General features: G+C 47.8%; 1 protein-coding gene across 7 annotated transcripts in view; it reads left to right on the forward strand.

The window, feature by feature from the left end:
• LOC119164608 (EGF domain-specific O-linked N-acetylglucosamine transferase) overlaps window positions 1-20106 on the forward strand; it is a 387898-nt gene that overhangs the window by 196993 nt on the left and 170799 nt on the right. For 3 of the 7 annotated variants that reach the window (XM_075882748.1, XM_075882746.1, XM_075882744.1), the window contains exon 9: window positions 16840-16938. The exons of 2 other annotated variants lie outside the window; for them this stretch is intronic. In XM_075882748.1, coding sequence (XP_075738863.1) covers window positions 16840-16938 — 99 coding nt within the window. The remainder of the gene's footprint in view (window positions 1-16839; window positions 16939-20106) is intronic. 2 more of the 7 variants (XM_075882747.1, XM_075882745.1) reach the window with 1 other exon arrangement.

Below are 20106 nucleotides of genomic sequence, written 5' to 3' on the forward strand. Positions count from 1 at the left end.
CCTTCAAGAAGGCGTTGTGCGTTTTCGCGTCGGTCCGCGTTATCGAAGGTGTCAAGAAACCGACGACAAAACTCCTCCCATGTCGTCAAGGTTGCCTCTCGGTTTATAAACCACGTCTTCGCGCGGTCTTCAAGGGCGAAGTATACGTGGAAGAGCTTTCCATCGAGACTCCAGTAGTTCTATTTAGCTACCCGTTCGAACTGCTCAAGTCAGTCTTGCGCATCTTCGTTCGGCCGGCCATGAAATGGTTCAGGAATGCGCATATTCTGGACCGTCACCTGTGCAGGACTCCTTGCCATTTCTTGAGTAGGGGTGGTTGTCGGAAGTGTTGCTCCCTTTAAAAGGCCAAATTCTGGTTCCAGACCTTGAAGGCGAAGGCTTGAGCGGTGCACAGGCGTCTCCACGCGTGGCTGTCTCGTAGGGCTGGACTCGGGGCTTCTCACAGGGGTGCTGATCATGAGGTGGTGGTACCCAGCACCTCCACCAGTGTCGCGGGTTATAAATTATAGGGGGTTTATTTAAAAACACGAACAGTGGGACTTGTAGAGACGCTCTCAGAGAAGGCCGCTAAGATTATCGTCTTCTTCACTCTGCTGCGCTGCGCCTCTCGAGCAAATCCGCGTTCTTCGTTGTCGTCGCTATCTCGCCGCTAAATTCAGCTATGCACGCGGCAATATATATATATATATATATATATATATACATACATACATACATATTGTAGTGAAGAAGAGGGGCCTCAGCGGCATTTCTCGGCGCCTCAGAGGCATCGCCATCAGCATAAGCTCGTGCTTGCTGCGCTTGGCCGAACGCTGCTGACTGCTTCGCCTTTTGCGTTCTGCTCTGCAAATAAACCCCGTTACAAGTGGTGGAGTCTGCTGGGTTTCGATCACCCTGGGGCTTCGAAATCGCTTTTTACCATCCATTATGCCTACCGACGCAAGCGCCGCTCCAACTCCTCCACCGGCACCGCCTACTGTTCTCTGTGCCGGTTCTCTGCGTCTGCGAGATCCCCCTGTTTTCTCAGGCACAGAAGACAAGGACGTTGACGACTGGTTTCCAATGTACGAGCGAGTGAGCACTCACAACAAATGGGATGACGCCGCCAAGTTGGCCTACGTCTCCTTGTACCTGTTGGACATGGCCAAGCCGTGGTTTATAAACCACGAAGCGGAACTTCCTACAGGGACGGTCTTCAAAACGAGCTTCACACAAGTTTTCGGACGGCCTGAGGTACGCAAACGCCGTGCCAAACAACGCTTGCATACTCGGTCCCAGCAGCTTGGTCAGAATTTCACAAGCTATATTGAGGACGTTCGGACATTGACTCGTTGACTCGCTTGCAAAGGTCCAGAAGAGCTTAAGATCAAGCACATCATGGAGGGCATTGAGGACGACGCTTTCCAAATGTTGCTTTCTAAGAGTCCTCGCACTGTCCTAGAACTGACCGAGTTATGCCAGAGTTTTGACGAGTCGCGCAGGCGTCTTTCCACCCGACGTCCCTCTGTGCTCGACGACTATTTGTCCAGCCTGTGCACCCTTGGCATAGGAGAAGACCATGCCCCTCTTCTCTCCAAGATCCATGAGTTCATCCGCGCTGAGTTCGCTCCTCAGCTCTCTTTGATGTCCGGCGTACCCGATCAACCATGCAGATTGACGTCTACACTCCGCGACTTCATTCAAGACCAGGTCGCACAAGTTCTTCCTCCCGCCCGTGAACCGCCGCCAGGCGCCACACCTCTCACGTACGCCGAGGCCGTTGCTTGACCTCGACAGCCTGCGTTCCAGCCAGCGGCAATGTATTCGCCGCCGCCCTTTTCGCCGCCGACCTATTCACTGCCGCCTATGCCGATACCACCTCGGCCGCAGTTTTCTGCCCCCCAGCCGCAAGTCGGAGTCTACTCCGACCAATGGCAGACCTACGACAACAGTCTGATATGTTTTGCTTGTGGCGGCGTTGGCCACGTGGCACGTTATTGTCGTCGTCGCCAGGCTGCTCAGAACATTCGACGAATGCCCTCTTTCGACCCTCAGTTTTCTTCTACGCCTTCAAGCCCTCCTTTCTCTTCCTTTCCTTCTGATCGTCCACACGGTCCCACCCGCCGCTCCCCATCTCCACGTCGACGTTCGCTTTTCCTTATGTGTCGCCGTTCCGGTCCCACCGACCAGGAAAACTAACGGCCGCAGTTCCCGAGGCACGAACTGCGTCCCCGTCGCCATGCGCTAGTCCTCGCCCCTGTCCAGCTAACGTCATTAAAGTGTCAGTTGATGGTATCGTTATCATGGCGCTTGTCGACACCGCAGCTGCTCTATCCGTCTTTTCCATCAACCTGTGCCGCAAACTCCGCAAAGTTCTGACGCCATTATCCGGCCTTTCTCTTAGAACGGCTAACGCACAAAGTGTAACACCTTCGCAGCCTGTACCACACGTGTCGTCATCGAAGGGATTGTGTATATCGTCGAATTCGTAGTGCTGCCCTCGTGTTCCCATGACATGATACTCGGCTGGGACTTCCATGCGAATAATAATGCCGTCATTGACTGCTGTCGCGCTGAACTTGAGCTATCTGCACTTCCTGATGTTCACGCTGTCGAAGCCTCCCTGTCGTATTATAAACTGTCTGTTTCCGACGACACCACCTTACCACTGCACTCTTCTCTGCTGGTGACTGTGTCGTGTGACGCTATTTCCGATGGTGATGTTCTATTTACGCCCTCTGCCCTGTTCATTCAACGCAAATGTTCTCCACTGCCTGTTGCTCTCCTTACTCTCCACCATGGCGTCATGAAGACACTCGTGCACAATACGCTAGAAGGGCCTTTACCTTTATTCTATGGTGAATGTCTCGGTTCCGTGCATTTGACCCACGCCTGTCACATTTTTGACGCTCCATCTAGTTTACTTTCTACAGACTTCAGCGCACTTACTTTTGACTCTGTTGTTGACCAGTCACTCCTTGACACTTTCCACCGCTCCATCGATGTCGTAACGCCTTTTTCAGAACGAAGCCAGTTGGTGAACCTGCTGCAAAGGTTGCATACTTCTTTTGACAGCCACGCTTCTGGCCTCAGTCGCACATCAAACATATTTCACAAGATTGACACAGGAAGCCATACGCCTCTACGGCAGTGCCCCTACTGAGTCTCAGCGTCAGAGCGCCGTGTTATTGACGACCAGGTTTTTGACATGCTCCAGCGGGGTATTTTACAGCCTTCCAACAGTCCCTGCGTGTCACCGGTCGTTCTCGATAAGAAGAAGGATGGCTCTATTCGGTTCTGTGTGGACTATCGATGTTTAAACAAGATCACCCGTAAGGACGTTTACCCGTTACAGCGAATAGATGACGCCATTGACTGTTTGCAGGGAGCAGAATACTTCTCTTCGCTGGATTTACGGTCTGGATACTGGCAAGTTCCTATGGCAGCATCTGACCGACCGAAAACAGCATTTGTCACCCCTGATGGAATATACGAATTTACCGTTATGCCTTTCGGCCTTTGTAACGGTCCAGCCACTTTTGAAAGAATGATGGACACTATTTTACGAGGCCTCAAGTAGAACACATGTTTATGCTACCTCGATGACGTAGTTGTCTTTTCCACCGATTTTGACACCCATTTAAATTGTTTCGAGCACGTCCTCACACGCCTCACCGACACCGGCCTTCAGCTCAACCTCAAGAAGTGTCGTTTTGGTGCCCGGCAGCTCACCATTCTTGGCCACATCGTATCACGGGATGGCATACTTCCCGACGCCGCCAAGCTTCGAGCAGTCGCCGATTTTCCGAAGCCAAAGGACTTGAATGAACTTAAAAGTTTGGTCGGCTTGTCGTCATACTTCCAACGCTTTATTAGCAATTTTGCTTCTGTATGTGCGCCCCTTACGGACCTTCTTAGTGGCGACAAGGACCTTTCCACCTGGTCACCAGCATGCGACGATGCGTTCACCAAGTTATGCCGCCTGCTAACTTCACCACCCATCCTCCACCACTACGATCCTGCCGCTCCCACGGAGGTTCATACTGATGCCAGCAATGTTGGACTTAGCGCTGTGCTCGCGCAACGAAAGGCGGGGTTTGATGAATATGTTGTCGCCTACGCAAGCCGAACATTGACGAAAGCCAAGGCTAACTACTCCGTGACCGAGAAAGAGTGTTTAGCTATTATTTGGGCCCTTGGAAAATTTTGCCCCTACCTGTATGATCACGCATTCGACGTCGTCACTGACCACCGCGCCCTTTGTTGGCTATCCACACTTAAAGACCCTTCCGTACGACTTGCTCGCTGGGCACTTAAATTTCAGGAATACGACATTCGCGTTATTTACAGATCCGGTCGTAAGCACACGGATGCCGACGCCCTTTCTCGCTCACCCATATCGGATGAAGGTGTTTGCCTCTCTTCCCTCGAGCCTGCACTTGCGTCATCCGCCTTGCGCAACATGACGGTGGAACAACGAAAAGATCCCTGGATCAGTGGCTTCATAAGCATTCTTTCTGATCCTCTCACCACTTCGCCGCCAGGCTATCAACTTTTGCCTAATGGATGATCTTCTTTATCAACGCAACTACCTTTCTGACGGTCGCAAGTGTCTCCTTGTGATACCCCGCCATCTTCGAGCTGTTATCTGTGAAGCTTTTCACAGACCCACAGTGCGTCCACGCAGGCCTCTTCAAGACATACGCTAGGCTTCGACTCAGATTTTATCGGCGTGGCATGTATAACTACGTGCGGAAATTCATTCGCTGGTGTGCTCACTGCAAATGACAGAAGTTACCTCCCGGGCAAGTCTATCTGTCTCAACCTCTTCCTTGTCCTAGTCGACCTTTTGACATTTACGGACCACTACCATCAACTCTAGCTAGTAATCGCTGGATTATTGTTGCGAATGACCATCTGACACGCTATGCAGAAACAGCCGCGCTGACGACTGCCACAGCCTGTGACATTGGAACGTTTCTGTTGCAACGCTTCATTCTGCGTCATGGTGCCCCTCACGAGCTCCTAAGTGACAGAGGCCGTGCCTTCCTTTCTGACGCTTTGAAGGCATTACTCAACGAATGCCGAATCGTGCACCGCACAAGTACAGCGTACCACCCTCAATTGAATGGCATGACGGAGCGCTTCAACCGTATTCTTGGCAATGTGCTGTCGATGTACGTCACCTCTGATCATTCAAATTGGGACCAAGTTCTCCCGTTCGTCACCTATGTGTATAATACTGCCGTACGAGCTACTACTGGGTTTTTGCCATACTTTCTTCTGTACGGACGAGAACCTTCAAATACAATAGACACTATTCTTCCATATAAACCTTATGAGTCGGAAAGTACAACTCTGTCCGAAGCTGCCCGACATGCTGAAGAATGCTGACAGCTTGCCCGCTCTTTTTCTTTTGAGGACCAGTGGCAGCAGCAATCCCACCAGACCGGGGACTGTTCGACTCCAAACTTTCCACCTGGTTCATTGGTATGGCTTCGGGCACCTGCTACCGCGATTGGCCGCTCCGCAAAACTTCTTCCCAAATACATCGGGCTATACCGCGTTGTAGAGCAAACGTCACTCGTCAAGTATATCGTGGAGCCCATCATCCTATCCACAGACCTACGCTACCGCGGCCACGACACTGTCCACGTCTCTCGCCTCAAGCCATATTACGACCCATTAGTCGTTTCTTCTCCCTAATCCGCCAGGATGGCGCCTTTTTCTGCGGAGGGCGATTGTAGTGAAGAAGAGGGGCCTCCGCACCGCAGCATTTCTCGGCGCCTCAGGGGCATCGCCATTAGCATAAGCTCGTGCTTGCTGCGCTTGGCCGGACACTGCTGACTACTTTGCCTTCTGCGTTCTGCTCTGCAAATAAACCTCGTTACAATATATATATATATATATATATATATATATATATATATATATTGTAAAGCACTCTTCAATAAACTCTTTTAATAGGCTAGCGTAGGCAAGGCGAACTTGTCCCCGAGAATAATAACACAGCTAGATTGTCTCGAGGATTCACTTCTGCCTTTTCTTTTACGTTCTTTTTTTTTCCAACACGGTTCGCGTGCAGCTGGGTCCCGCAAGCTCGTGCGTCGCAAACCATCTAGAGGGCACAAGTATCGGCTAGCGCGCGTAATTTGAAGTAACATTGTGTCATTGCCCCCCTTTCCAGAGTGCATCGTCCCGATGCTTGTGTCCAACTGGTTGCATGGTAGTCATTCACAAACCCTCGTAGGGGATGTCGTTAACGTCAAACAACGTCGTGTCTTCGGCGTTCCATTGCCTGTCGTGATATGGTTTCATCCTGAGGACATGCACAGTTTCCGTGCGATGCCACCATCGGGATGAAATATCCTGTCCCTCTGGCATAACTTCGTAGTTGAGCGAGCAGACGCGGCGGAGCACTCTGTACGGACCGAAATAGCGGCGAAGCAGTTTTTCTGACAGGCCACGTGTTCGTACAGGAATCCACACCCATACTCTGTCTCCTGGTACGTACTGGACGATGTTCCTTCTTCGCAGATTGTATCAATGCATGTCGGTTTTCTGCTGTTGGAGAATGCGATATCATGCCAGCTGTCTGGCTTCTTCTGCTCTTTGTATGTAGTCGTGAACGTAATAGCAATTCTCGGGCGTCTCGTTAATAGGTAACATTGCATCTAAAGGTGTCGTTACCGTCCGGCCAAAAACAAGTTGGAATGGCGTCATCCGTGTTGTCTCTTGCATCGCAGTGTTATAGGCGAATGTTGCATAGGGTAATATTTTATCCCATGTACGGTGCTCTATATCAACGTACATTGACAACATATCAGCCAGCGTTCTGTTCAGTCGTTCCATAAGACCATTCGCTTGAGGATGATATGCCGTTGTTTTCTTATGACTGGTGTGCGTCAATTTCATAATAGTTTCATCAGGTTGGCCGTAAATGCAGTTCCTCGGTCCGTGATCAATGCTTTTGGAGCTCCGTGGCGCAGTGCGATGTTGGAGACGAAGAATTCGGCTACTTCAACGGCTGATCCTTTAACAAGAGGCGCAGTCTCGGCATATCTGGTTAAATAGTCGGTCGCAACTATTATCCACCGTTTTCCCGAGGACGTAGGAAATGGGCCCAGTAAGTCCATTCCCACTTGTGTGAATGGGGCTTCTGGTGGTTCTATTGGTTGAGACCTGCTGATTTTAGCGGTGGGGTTTTATGTCTTTGGCAGTCTCGGCAGTTTCTGACATAGTGTCGTACAGAGCTAAGCAACTTTGGCCAGTAGTGTTTAGTGTGGATGCGTGCTAACGTTCTGCTTACTCCTAAGTGTCCAGCTGATGGATCGTCGTGGCAAGCCTCCAAAATCTCTGGTCGCAGAGGTGAAAGGAGGACAAGCAGGAATGTTGCTGTATTGCTGTCAAAGTTCCTTTTATACAGGATGTTGTTTCGTAGGACGAACGCTGACAAGCCGCGGACAAAAAACATCGACAGACTGTCCTTGTAGGTACTTGATCAAGAGGTGTATCTCAGGGTCAGATTGCTGCTGATGTGCCATCTCTGATGGTGTCACAGCTCCCAAGAAAACAAAATCTTTACCATCCTCGGTGGAAGCAGACGGAGCAGGTTGAATCAAAGCACGTGACAAGCAGTCCGCATCATTGTGCTTGCGACCTGACTTGTACACAAGCGTGATATCATACTCCTGTAATCGCAAGCTCCATCGTGCAAGCCGTCCACATGGGTCTTTGAGATTAGCCAGCCAGCATAGCGAATGATGGTCGCCTATAGCTCGAAAAGGCCTACCATGTAAATATGGTCGAAACTTGCTGATAGCCCATACCACGGCAAGGCATTCTTTCTCGCTCGCTGAGTAGTTCACCTCAGCTTTCGAAAGAGTGTGACTGGCTTACGCAATGACTCGTTCTTGTCCGTTTTGCCATTGGATGAGCACGGCCCCAAGACCTAAATTGCTTGCATCCGTGTGGATATCGGTTTCCGCTTCCTCGTCAAAATGCGCCAGAACAGAATGGCTTTGAAGGCACTTTCGTAGTTCATTGAAGGCATCCTCTTGTTCGGCAAGCCATACAAAAGGCATTTCCTCTTTTGTCAGCCGCGTCAGTGGTTCAGCGATTCGTGAAAAATATTTATCGAACCATCGATAATAGGCGCAGAGACCTAAAAATTGCCTAACAGCCTTTTTGTCTGTTGGCTTCGGAACTCTCGCTACGGCCTCAGTTTTTGCAGGGTCTGGATGGACGCCTTCTGCACTGATCACATGGCCGAGAAAAAGGACCTCATAGAAGCCGAAATGTCATTTATGCGGTTTTATCGTCAAGTCCGCTGATTTGATCGCAGTGAGCATGGCCCGGAGCCTTTCCAATTGTTGCTTGAAGGTAGCAGAGAAGACTACAACATCGTTGAGATAAACCAGGCACGACTACCATTTCAGACCACAAAGCACTGTGTCCAGCATCCGTTGGAATGTGGCGGGTGCTGAACAAAGGCCAAAAGGGAGTACCTTGAACTCGTATAAACCGTCCGGTGTCACAAACGCTGTCTTTTCACGATCTCTTTCGTCAGCTTCTATCTGCTAATACCCACTTTTAAGATCCAATGAGGAGAAGTACCTGGCATTTCGCAGCCTATCCAGAATGTCATCAATTCTTGGCAAAGGATAAACATCCCGTTCGGTGATGGCATTCAGCTTTCGATAATCAACGCAGAAACGTAAGGTTTGGTCTTTTTTCTTCACGAGAACAACAGGTGACGCCCATAGACTTGATGAAGGCTGGATTACATCGTCTTTGAGCATTTCTTTAACCTGATTACCAATAGCTTCTCTTTCTCTTGGTGACACTCGGTAGGGATGCTGGTGTATTGGCCTCACTAACTCGTCGACAATGGTGCCATGTTTGGCGATAGGAGTGCGTAGAACCTTAGATGACAACGAGAAGCATTCAGTGAATTCCCTTACAAGACTCTCTATTTGCTCTTTTTCGCTTGGTAGTAGGCCTGGCTCGATGTCGATGGCTGCAAGGACAGACTCCACGTCTTCAAAATCAGACTCATTGGTTTCTAAAGTGCGCAGCTCCGTAATTTGGACGAAATCATTCAGACTGGCGATGACGGTTCTTTTTGCAATGTGCTGCACCTCATTTCCAAAGTTTGTGAGTAGAACATTTGTACATCCGTCACGTAACTTAACAAGGCCTCGTGTCATGCAGACCCCTTTTTGGAGTAATAAGGCAGTGTTGTTGTCAGCAAATCCTTCGAATTCACTGAATGCTTTGTTGGTTACTGTGACAGATATGCTCGATCTTGGCGGCACCATGACACCATCATCTGCTATTCAAAGGTCATATATGTTTTCTTCCGTTTCAAAGGTGGCAATCGCGGGCCTAGTCGAGAATGAGACGAAAAATTCTCGCAAGTTAATTACAGCGCCATTAGCTCGTACGAAATCCATGCCAATAATCAAGTCTCTTGAGCATTCTGGCAGCACAATAAAACTGGCGACGTATGGAAACCCCGTATTTCGATTCTTGCTGTGCATATTCGAGTAGGGTCGATGAGGCACCCTCCTGCTGTGCGAACTTGCGGTCCCTTCCAAGGAGTCAGCACTTTTTTCAGTATTTCAGAAAGTCCGTTACTCATCACTGAATAATCTGCGCCGGTGTCCACCAGTCCGTTGACTTCGTAGCCGTCAACGAACACACGTAAATCGGAAACAATGTCACTATCGAAGCACCGGTTTCTGAATCGGTCGTCGTTCAGAGTCAGCAATGAAGGTTTTTCTGCATTAGCGTCGACAGCGGCCTTGTCTCCACAGGTCGCTGATTCTAGTTTTCCCGACGCGGGCTTGGGGAACGAGACCTTGGGGAGCTTGCTGAAGGTCGGGGGCTAGGCGATTTATATCTCCCCGTTGTCGTTGCACGAGGTTGATGTCGTTGGAAGCCACTTGAGGTTTGACGACCTGACAGGTATTCTTCAATTTCGAAGGGACGTTCACCATTTCGTGGTCGAGGTGCATTAACAGGAAAACCACGTAGTCCTGCCTGGCAGTAGTGGCACGTTTGGTAGAGATGACTAGCCTCCCCACAGTGGTAACAAAGTGGTATCCTGCCGGGAGTGCGCCAGACATCGCTCTACCTTAGTCTCCTCTCTGGGGTTGTCTGCAGGTTGCTCGGCGGCATGGGGTACTGCATAGGTGTAGCCGCTGCAACGTCCGCACATCCTGGAGGTCCTCGTAGTAGCAGATCAGCAAACGTCATTCTCGTCTTCTGTTGTAGTGGCGGCTCTGGCTGTGCGTTGCTCGAAGGTTCGCGTACCACCTGCCTGACCTCCTCACGGATCACATCGGCCAGAGACGAAAGCATTGGAGCGTTCTGGTCAAGACGCCGCTTCTGCAGCTCTTCTCGCACAACAGACCGCACCAGCTCGCGTAGTGCTTCTATGCCGTTACTGAAGACTGGTGGCAACATGTCCAAGGAAGTGACGATCGCATCCCGGTTGTATAACCTTGCTCGCTCTTGTAGCGTCCTTTCCAATGTAGTCGCCTCAGAACGAAACTCGGCGACGGTGCGCGGCGGGCTTCGAATTAGTTTGGCAAAGAGTTCTTGCTTCACGCTTCGCATCAGATGGCGCAGCTTCCTGTCTTTGCTCATATTTGAATCCGCTCAGCAGAATAGTCGAGACATGTCTTCCAGATACATGGCGATAGTTTCTTTATTTCGCTGATTTCTTGTCTGGAGCACAGCTTCAGCTCTATCTTTGCGGTCTGTGTTCGGGAAAGCAGCGAGCAGCTCCCGTCGAAAATCATCTCACGACCGGAAGGTAGCTTCGTGATTTTCATACCACGTTCGTGCACTATCTTCCAGTGCAAAGTAAACATTTCCATGTTTGCACTCTTCCCCATATTCGTTAGCCTTTGCGATGCGTTCAAAGTGTTCAAGCCAGTCCTCTGCGTCTTCGTAGCTTTCGCCGTGGAAAGGCTTTGGTAGCATTGGCTGGTTTACTACAATGTTGGCTGGAGTGACCTGAGCTGTCATGTTGGTTGCGTACCCGTTCACAGCCGTTGATGTTCCAAGGGAAGTCAATAAAGGTGAAAATTCAGGACCCTCGCCACGTAGGCGTTGACTGCAGCGCTAATGAAAAGGTTTCAGCTCGTTGGGTCGAAATCACTGTGGTTCTGAACTGTGCTCCGTCACTCGAGAGGGGCTTGGCATCACACTCAGCACTTCCACCTGATTTGTAACGCACTCTTCAATGAACTCTTTTAGTAGGCTAACGTAGGCAGGGCGAACTTGTGCCCGAGAATAGTAACACAGCTAGATTGTCTCAAGGATTCACTTCTGCCTCTTCTTCTACGTTCTTCTTTTCTTTCCAACACGGTTCGCGCACAGCTGGGTCCCGCAGGCTCGTGCGTCGCAAACCATCTAGAGGGCGCAAGTATCGACTAGCGCACGTAATGTGAAGTCACATTGTGTCAATATATATGTTATGAGACCGCGTTCGGTACGGCAGTAACCAGGTTACATTTTTAATGCAGATGCACGAGCCAAAGCGGCCCAGCCCGTGTGACATATGATGATGATCCCCACAATAGTTTGGTCATACAGATGTAGATGAAGTACATAGTCAGTACTCACACTATTTTCCCTCCTTCGCGAAAGAGGGCAGCAAGTTAGAAAGTGTTGGGATGCCGAATATAGGATTTCAGTCGAGAGACGTGGGCGATCTCGGTGTTGCGGCGATGACGATCAGGAGCTGCATTGACCGGAGCAACGCGATAGTTGACTTCGGATGTTCGTTCCAGGATAGTGTAGGGACCGAGATATTGGTGGAGGAATTTTTCACAGAGCCTAGGTGCACGAACAGGTGTCCACAAAAGGACTTCGTCGCCTGGGCGGAACAGAACAACTCGACGCTTTGCATCAGTGTCAATTTTTCTCTTGTCCTGAATGGTAGCAGTGTTGGCACGGGCGATTTCTTGGCAGCGGGCGACGCGAGCGGCAAACTTTTCCGGGAGAGATGAAGATGGAATGGAAGACATGGAGAAAAAGGACAAATAATTTGCCCTATAATTTCCTCGGCACCATTGTCTGTTAGATGTCATTAATATGGTGCGAAAACAAGATAAAACAAGCCCTCAAGGATACACTTTTTTTCCTTATTAATTAACGAGGGTCTCGTAGTGGCAGATTTGGTGTCTTTAGGTTGCATACGAGGGACTATTGGTCAGCTGCCAGCTCGTAATGAGTTCACGTGCTACGTTACCCCAAACAGGCTCATAAAGAGTGTGCTACACTCGCCGCCATGGCTACTAGTGGCGCTGACTGACACTCCCATGCTTAAATTCGTATATATGCCCAATAAAGTGGCTCAGGGGATAGCCGCCGTGGTAGCTCAGAGGTAGAGCATCAAACGCGTCATTCGAAGCCTGACGATTTGATTCCTGCCCACGGCAAGCTATCTTTCCCACTTTTCTTTTTTAACATTTACGTTACAATTAGGTCTCACACCTTCTCCTATACTTTCCTTGGCATTATTGTCTGTTAGATCTCATTACTATTGTGTCGAAACACGAGAAAACGAGCCCTTATGTACGCACTTCTTTCACTTATATAAGTATATATATATATATATATATATATATGTATATATATATATATATATATATATAGTCAAGTAGATCGGTTACAACGTGGTTTATTTCGACGTTTCGGCCTAGAGTCTGGCCTTCATCAGGATTGAGGGTACAGTTTGTTGGTGCTCAGCTTTATACAATCTTAAATCATAGGGGGAGAGAGAGAAAGAGGAAAAAAGAAGAAAAGAAAAAAGAAAAAAAGCAAAATATAAGGTGGACTCCCCGGGCTCCCCCTTTCACTCGTCTTTCCCCTTTCCTCTCTATCTCTCTCTCTTTTCTCTTTTTCACCTTTAGGATGTCTGCAGTCTGTGTATCCTTCCTTTCAATAACGCATTGTTTCCGACCAGACGGCGCCTCCTGGCTCTGGCGGTTCAGTGTGGGGGAAAAAGAGCTTTTTAAGAAGTTTAAGCCTTTAACTACTCAGCGCCCCGTCGACATCTCGTCGTAGAAAGAGGGGCGCCGCGTATTGCCGCAGAGGCTGGGAAGCGGGTGCAATGGCAATTCTTGCCCGCTTCTGGATTACGCGTGCAGTAGGGACCTCCCGACTGTGCATAGGGTTGCTGTTGGGCATGTCATGTTTGGCGCAATTGATTGGATAGTTAGGTAAAAACAGAAACAGACGACAGCTGTACTTAGAAAGAGTAGTTACACTTGGAATTATTTTGAGTTGTCCAGTGCCCTTTGCAGCTGCAGTGCCGTGCACTCAGTAATTTTTTTATTATTGCCGTTATTGTTTTCTAATGCTTTAATTGCTGCAAGTGTACCCAGATTCTCATTTATTCTTTTATTGAGGGTGTTAATTCGATGGATAAGGTATGACTCTCGTTGTTCACGTTTTCGATTTTGATTTAAATCCCGTCTCCAAGAGCGTTACTGATAGTTTGTTGAATGCATGGTTGGGAAGATTGAGATATTTTGATAGGAGTAGATTTGGGGATGATTTCGCATGGGCTCTGTGATTATTGAAACGAATCCTAAATGGTGTTTTTGTTTGTTCAATGTACTGCATACTGCACACGTTGCATTCAAGTAAATATACTACATTAGAGGAATCGCACATTTGGTTTCCTCGTATGTTGATTGAAAACTTGGATTGTGTGCTGGTCGCTTTGTGTGTTTCTCGCATCGCTTTACATACAAGACATTCTGACTTTAAACAAGGTCGGCATGAATTATTAGGGGGTGAGGTATTGATTCGAGAGTGGACAAGTGTGTCTTGAGGTTGCGTGGTCGTCGGTAAAGGATGCCAGGAGTTGATGGGAATGCGCGTTTCAGGCGTTCACTTTGTTCCAGAATGTTGCAATGTCGTTTAATGATTTTGTTTACATTGGGGAAATTTGTGCTGTAAGTTAAGCAGAGGTTTGTTCGTTATGGGTCTTCTTGCGGTGGTCGCTTCAAAAGTAAGTCATCACGCTTCAGTTTTCTCTTTTTTTGAACGGCGTCATCAACTACATGTGCGGGGTATTTCTGTTTATCGAGCATACGTTTTAGCCTATGTGAGCTCTTGTCAAAATCAGCGTCTCTTGTCGAAATCAGCCACATTCCATTCATCATCGCGTCGTACATAAAAGACACCACACATTTTCTTCGAGACATTGCAGGTCTGTGTGTGCCGAACAACTCGTACTTGGTTACTCTTGGTGTCTCTTCATTGTATACAAATATTCCTCATTATGACGGCTTAGCTCCATTACAAAACATGTTCACAGACCATAGACAATCTAACACCTTGGATTTCTCTGCCATCGCAACTTTGACAAAGATGGTCCTCGAATTAAATTCATTCGAATTTAACCAAAAGTATTTTCGACAAAATAGTGACACCGCTATGGGCACCAAAATGGCACCCAATTATGCCAACATATTTATGGGAAAGCTAGAATCGAGCTTCTTGCACAAAGTTCCTTGAAATCAATGTTATACAGAAGATACATAGACAACATCTTTCTTATTTGGACCCACAGCGAGGATGAACTTCTCAGCTTTATCGACACTTACAATGCTGTACATTCAAACATACACTTCACACACACCTACTCGCAAGCAACCATAAATTTTCTTGATGTTACTATAACAATAGAAGAAGACAAGCTTTCTACAACCCTATATCGCAAACCAACGGATCGACAACAATACCTCCATTACCAAAGCGATCACCCGCACCACTGTAAAAACAGTATTCCATACAGTCAGACTCACCAGTTTGAGAGAATCTGCTCAAAAGACGCTGATTTTGCCACGAGCTCATAGAGGCTAAAACTTATGCTCAATAAACAAAAATACCCCAACGTGTAATTGATGACGCCATTCAAAAAGCGAGAAAACTGAAGCGTGATAAGTTACTTATGAAGTGACCACTGCAAGAAGACCCACAACGAACAAACCTCTGCTTAACTTACAGCACTAATTTCGTCAATGTAAATAAAATCCTTAACAACATTACAACATTCTGGAACAAAGTGAACGTCCGAAATGCGCATTCCCATTCGCTCTTGGCATCGTTTACCAGCGACAACGCAACCTCAAAGACCCACTTGTCCACTCTCGAATCAATACCTCACCCCCTAATAATTCATGCCGACCTTGTTTAAAGTCACGATGTCTTGTGTGTAAAGCGATGCAAGAAACACAGAATGCAACCAGCACACAATCCAAGTTTTCGATTAACATACGAGGAAACCTAACATGCTATTCCGCTAATGTGGTATACCTACTTCAATGCAACGTGTGCAGTATGCAGTACATCGGACAAACAGGAACACCATTTAGGATTCGCTTCAATAATCACAGAGCCCATGCGAAATCAGCCCCAAATCTACCCCTATCAAAACACCTCAATCTTCTCCACCATGCATTCGACAAACTATCAGTAACGCTCTTAGAGACGGGATTTAAATCAAACCGAGAACGTGAACAATGAGAGTCATACCTTATCCACCGATTTAACACCCTCAATAGAGGAATAAATGAGAATCCGGGTACACTTGCAGCAATTAAAGCATTAGAAAGCAATAACGACAATAATGAAAAAATTACTGAGTGCACGGCACTGCAGCTGCAAAGGGCACTGGACAACTCAAAATAATTCCAAGTGTAACTTCTCTTCCTAAGTACAGCTGTCGTCTGTTTCTGTTTTTACCTGACTATCCAATCAATTGCGCCAAACATGACATGCCCAGCAGCAACCCTGTGCACAGTCGGGAGGCCCTTACCGCACGTGTAATCCAGAAGCGGGCAAGAATTGCCATTGCACCCGCTTGCCAGCCTCTGCGGCAATACGCGGCGCCCCTCTTTCTACGACGAGATGTCGACGGGGCGCTTAGTAGTTAAAGGCTTAAACTTCCTAAAAAGCTCGTTTTCCCCCACACCGAACCGCCAGAGCCAGGAGGCGCCGTCTGGTCGGGAACAATGCGTTAGTGAAAGGAAGGGTACACAGACAACAGACATTCTAAAGGTGAAAAGGAGAAAAGGGAGAGAGATGGATGGGGAAGGGGAAGGAAGATGAAAGGGGGTGCCCAGGGGTCCACCTTGTATTCTCCTTTTTTTTTTCTTTTTTTTTCCTCTTTGTCTCTCTCCCCCTCTGACTTAAGATTGTATAAAGCTGAGCACCAACAAACTGTACCCTCAATCCTGATGAAGGCCAGACTCTAGGCCGAAACGTCGAAATAAACTGCATTGTGACGGCTCACGGAAGATGTATATATATATATATATATATATATATATATATATATATATATATATATATATAGTGGGAGTAATATTTCAATGGGCTAGTTAGTCTTCGTGAAGGTATGGGATATAGCACAACGGGAGCGTTGTCAACAAGGATAAATATATTTATTTCTCAACAGTTTCGGGAGGGGTCCTCCCTTCATCAGGGGATGAGTTATACATATATACATATATATATATATATATATATATATATATATATATATATATATATTTACATAATGGGAATCAGATCTCAATAATATTTTGTCTAATTATATATATTTCCGTGGTATGTTCATAAACTTAGTCGCTAATCAGTGCTTGGCCTGTACTCTTTTCTACCATTCCTTTTTCAATGAGCAGTTCTACATCATGAGCCAGTATTAACTTTCTCAGCTTTCCACTTGTCGAGTACGGAAGCTCTGTCCAAGTCAGTTGCTCGGCCAGCCAGCAACGAAGAAATGTGTCGCTTTTGCTGCTCTTAAGCGACAAGCTCGACTTTGAATAGTTTGCATTGCAGGTACCTTACAGGGGCACCTTCCTGCCAATGTGGTCAGCGTTTCATTCAGGAAAGCTGAGAAGCCTGTCCGAGTTTCAAGGAAAGAAGGTGTGTATGAATTCTCAACAGGCGTTTTTCAAGCACATGAGTGCCGCCAACTGCATGGTGTACGACACTCATAGGAAGTGGGTGTACAGTGCAAAGCTGCAGCGATGATCGTGTAGGCCACACATGCATTAGCTTTCCGCTTGCACTTCTCAGATGAAGTGGTTTCGGCAAGGTGCAGTATATTGCTCTGTAATGAAGTCGTGAATTTCCATTTAATAATATACTTTGTTGGGCGTGTTGGTTCGTTCTGAAATAGATTTGAGCTCAAAAGGACGAGACACAAGAAGACGACTACTTAAGTGCTCACTACTAACTAGTGTTATTCTGGAAAGACATGAGAATATAAAGCTCAATACACCACCTGTGCATGCATAAAGTGAGATAGATGTTAAAGGCTTGTTATGAGCAGCACTCAATCAGCTGTAACTCACTCACCTACGTCGTCTTCTCTTCTCGTCCTTTTGCGCTCAAATCTATTCATGAATTTAAGTGTTTAGCTGTGATGGCCATCGTTCTATTTTCATCTGTATAGAATTTCCGTATGCCACTGTCTGGCTCGCTGTGTACCTCTGAAGTTTTATTTTGTAATTTTATGCTAATGGTACACCCATTGCCAAAGTTCGCCACCAAAATCGACCTCTCACTTTATAGTGAACCCATGCCTAAACGCAACGAGATCAGATCACTAGAGCTTTTTATACACGAAATTCGCAATGTAGACACAACGCTGCCTAAGTTCATTTATACTGCTCATGCACCAAAGTGTGCCAAATCAGATCTACTGCGTCATCTTGTTAATGTTAATACGAAGTGTCACTACCAGGAAAAGCAAGGGAAGTGCAGGTAGAGAAGGAAGACGATGTTGCTTCTACTGCGATCCCCCTGAGTGGGTACGAGCCATGTCTGTGGAATGATCATCATCATCATACTGTGATCGCGGACTCAGGGCCCATTAAAAATCCCCCTTAAGTTACCTTACCTTGCGTAACAATTTGGTGGAAATTGCTGGGTAGGATGAACTCAAAGACGGGAGCTTCACTACCAGGACTTCGTCGCAGCCGCCGCCTCGCCAGACTTCCACCTTCGCCGATCGTAATGGCCCAATAGCAGCCATCCAACGCTTTGAGGCCAACTCTGATGGGTTTCGTACCATACTACAGAGTGCCGCCAAACTTCAGCGAAACCTCAGGAGAAGACGTCGACGTGTGGCTCAAGAACTACAAGTGGGTGAGCAGAAGCAATGGCTGGGACTCGAACGAACAGCTCAATCATGTTGTATTCTTGTTAACTTACACCATCCTCATGTGGTACGAGAACCACGAGGACATGTTCACGACTTGGGAACGTTTTGTTGAAGAAGTGCAGAAGTGCTTCGGTGATTCGGATGCAAAGAAGAAACGCGCGGAGCAGACATTGTTTCACAGGGCACAGCTTCCAGGAGAAACATGTACGACTTACATTGAAGAAATCTTGAAGCTGTGCAAGATTGTGAATGCAAGGATGTCTAAAGAAGACAAGGTTGGACACGTTCTCAAAGGTATAGCCGAAGACGTGTACAATTTCTTAATTGGGAAAGACTGCTTGAACTTGGTGTCCGATGTGATGAAGAACTGTGTTGCCTTTAAATCCCTCAAGATGCGACGAATTTCTCCAAAATTCGGCCACCTGTCCAATGTCCCCATTGTGGCTAGTGTTGAAACAGTGCCGCCTAACGACCTTGCTTTGACTAAACGGCAGATTGTCAGAGAAGAGCTTCTTCGATGTCAGCAGACCTATCATCGCCCCAGCGATTCTCAGGATGCGTATGCAAGCGAACCAGAACGTGTGCGGACTCCTGTTTCTCTTCCACCATGGCAACCATCGATCAACACAGCAGACATTTATGAATATCAAGGCACACGGCAGGCTGGATTCCCACGTCAACCACCTCCGAACTACTAACGAAGTTTTTGCCCATCTTTTTACCCAACATCGCCTGCCTACAGTGCCCCTTAAGGGCGGCACCACTATCCCATGCCTTCCGAGAGGAGTCGTTACTCTGAGCAGCCATGTGCCCCTCGACCAATTCCGGTATGCTACAACTGTGGCGTCCTGGGTCACATCGCACGCTTTTGTGACCACTGCCCATATCAGCGACAGTCTCGGCACATGTCTCACCAGCCTTTCGTCCATCTGCTCTCCATGTCACAGAAACCACGTGCACCTACCGGGTCATGCTACCCTTCGCCGGCCTCTGATCGAAGTTTGAGGCTACCACCAGCTGCAAGTGCTCTACGATCGCCGTTGCCACGGCGACGCGCACGGACACCGCCGCCGGAAAAATAGTCAGTGCGGCCAGTGGGGGTGAGGCCGCGAGATCACAGGTGCTATCTACAGATATACCCCCGTCAGCGTTTATGTTGAAAAACAGAGTTCATGTAGTTGTCGATAGAGTGGCTACTATGGCACTTGTGGATACAGGCGCGACAGTCTCGGTGATGAGTGTAAATTTTAAGAACCTGTTAGGACCAAAAGTGATGTTTTTCCTGAACCGTGGGGTGACATTTCGTGGTGTAAGTGGTGACGTGTTGTGTCCGGTGGGATATTGTACTGTGGACGTCTCGCTATGTGGAAAGGTGTTTTGCACAGAGTTTGCGGTTATTCCGCGGTCTACGCATGACGCTATTTTAGGTATTGACTTCTCGTGTGAGTGTGGGGCAACTGTAGAGTGCAGAAGTGGGCACCTTTCTATATACGGTACTTTCCCAAGGGCGCTCTTGGAAAATTCCTGTCTGGAGGAATGCATCTTTTTCACCTCCGTAGACACAGTCGTTCCTGCATTTTCTGCTGTATGTGTTCCTATGACATGTTCCAGTAACAAATGTGGCACGTTTGATGCCACGCTCGAACCGATTCCTTTGGCATGCCTGAAAAAGAACATCCTCATTCCCCATTGTATAGTGTCAGTCGTTGATGGACGGGCAGGTGTGTGAACAATGAGCAGTTCCATGGAGCCTGCAGTTTTGCCAGGCGGCATGAAACTTGCAGTATTTAAACTCTAATCATCTATGACGCTGGCTGTGCTTGTTGATGCTACAAGCCAAAATGAACATCTAGGCTTAGAAGGTTCAGAGGATGCCCAATTGCTACAAATGGTCAGCAAGTCACTTGACCAAAGCAAACGTCGTA

This window comes from Rhipicephalus microplus, unplaced genomic scaffold (genome assembly GCF_043290135.1).
Source record: "Rhipicephalus microplus isolate Deutch F79 unplaced genomic scaffold, USDA_Rmic scaffold_13, whole genome shotgun sequence".
Lineage (NCBI taxonomy): Eukaryota > Metazoa > Arthropoda > Arachnida > Ixodida > Ixodidae > Rhipicephalus > Rhipicephalus microplus.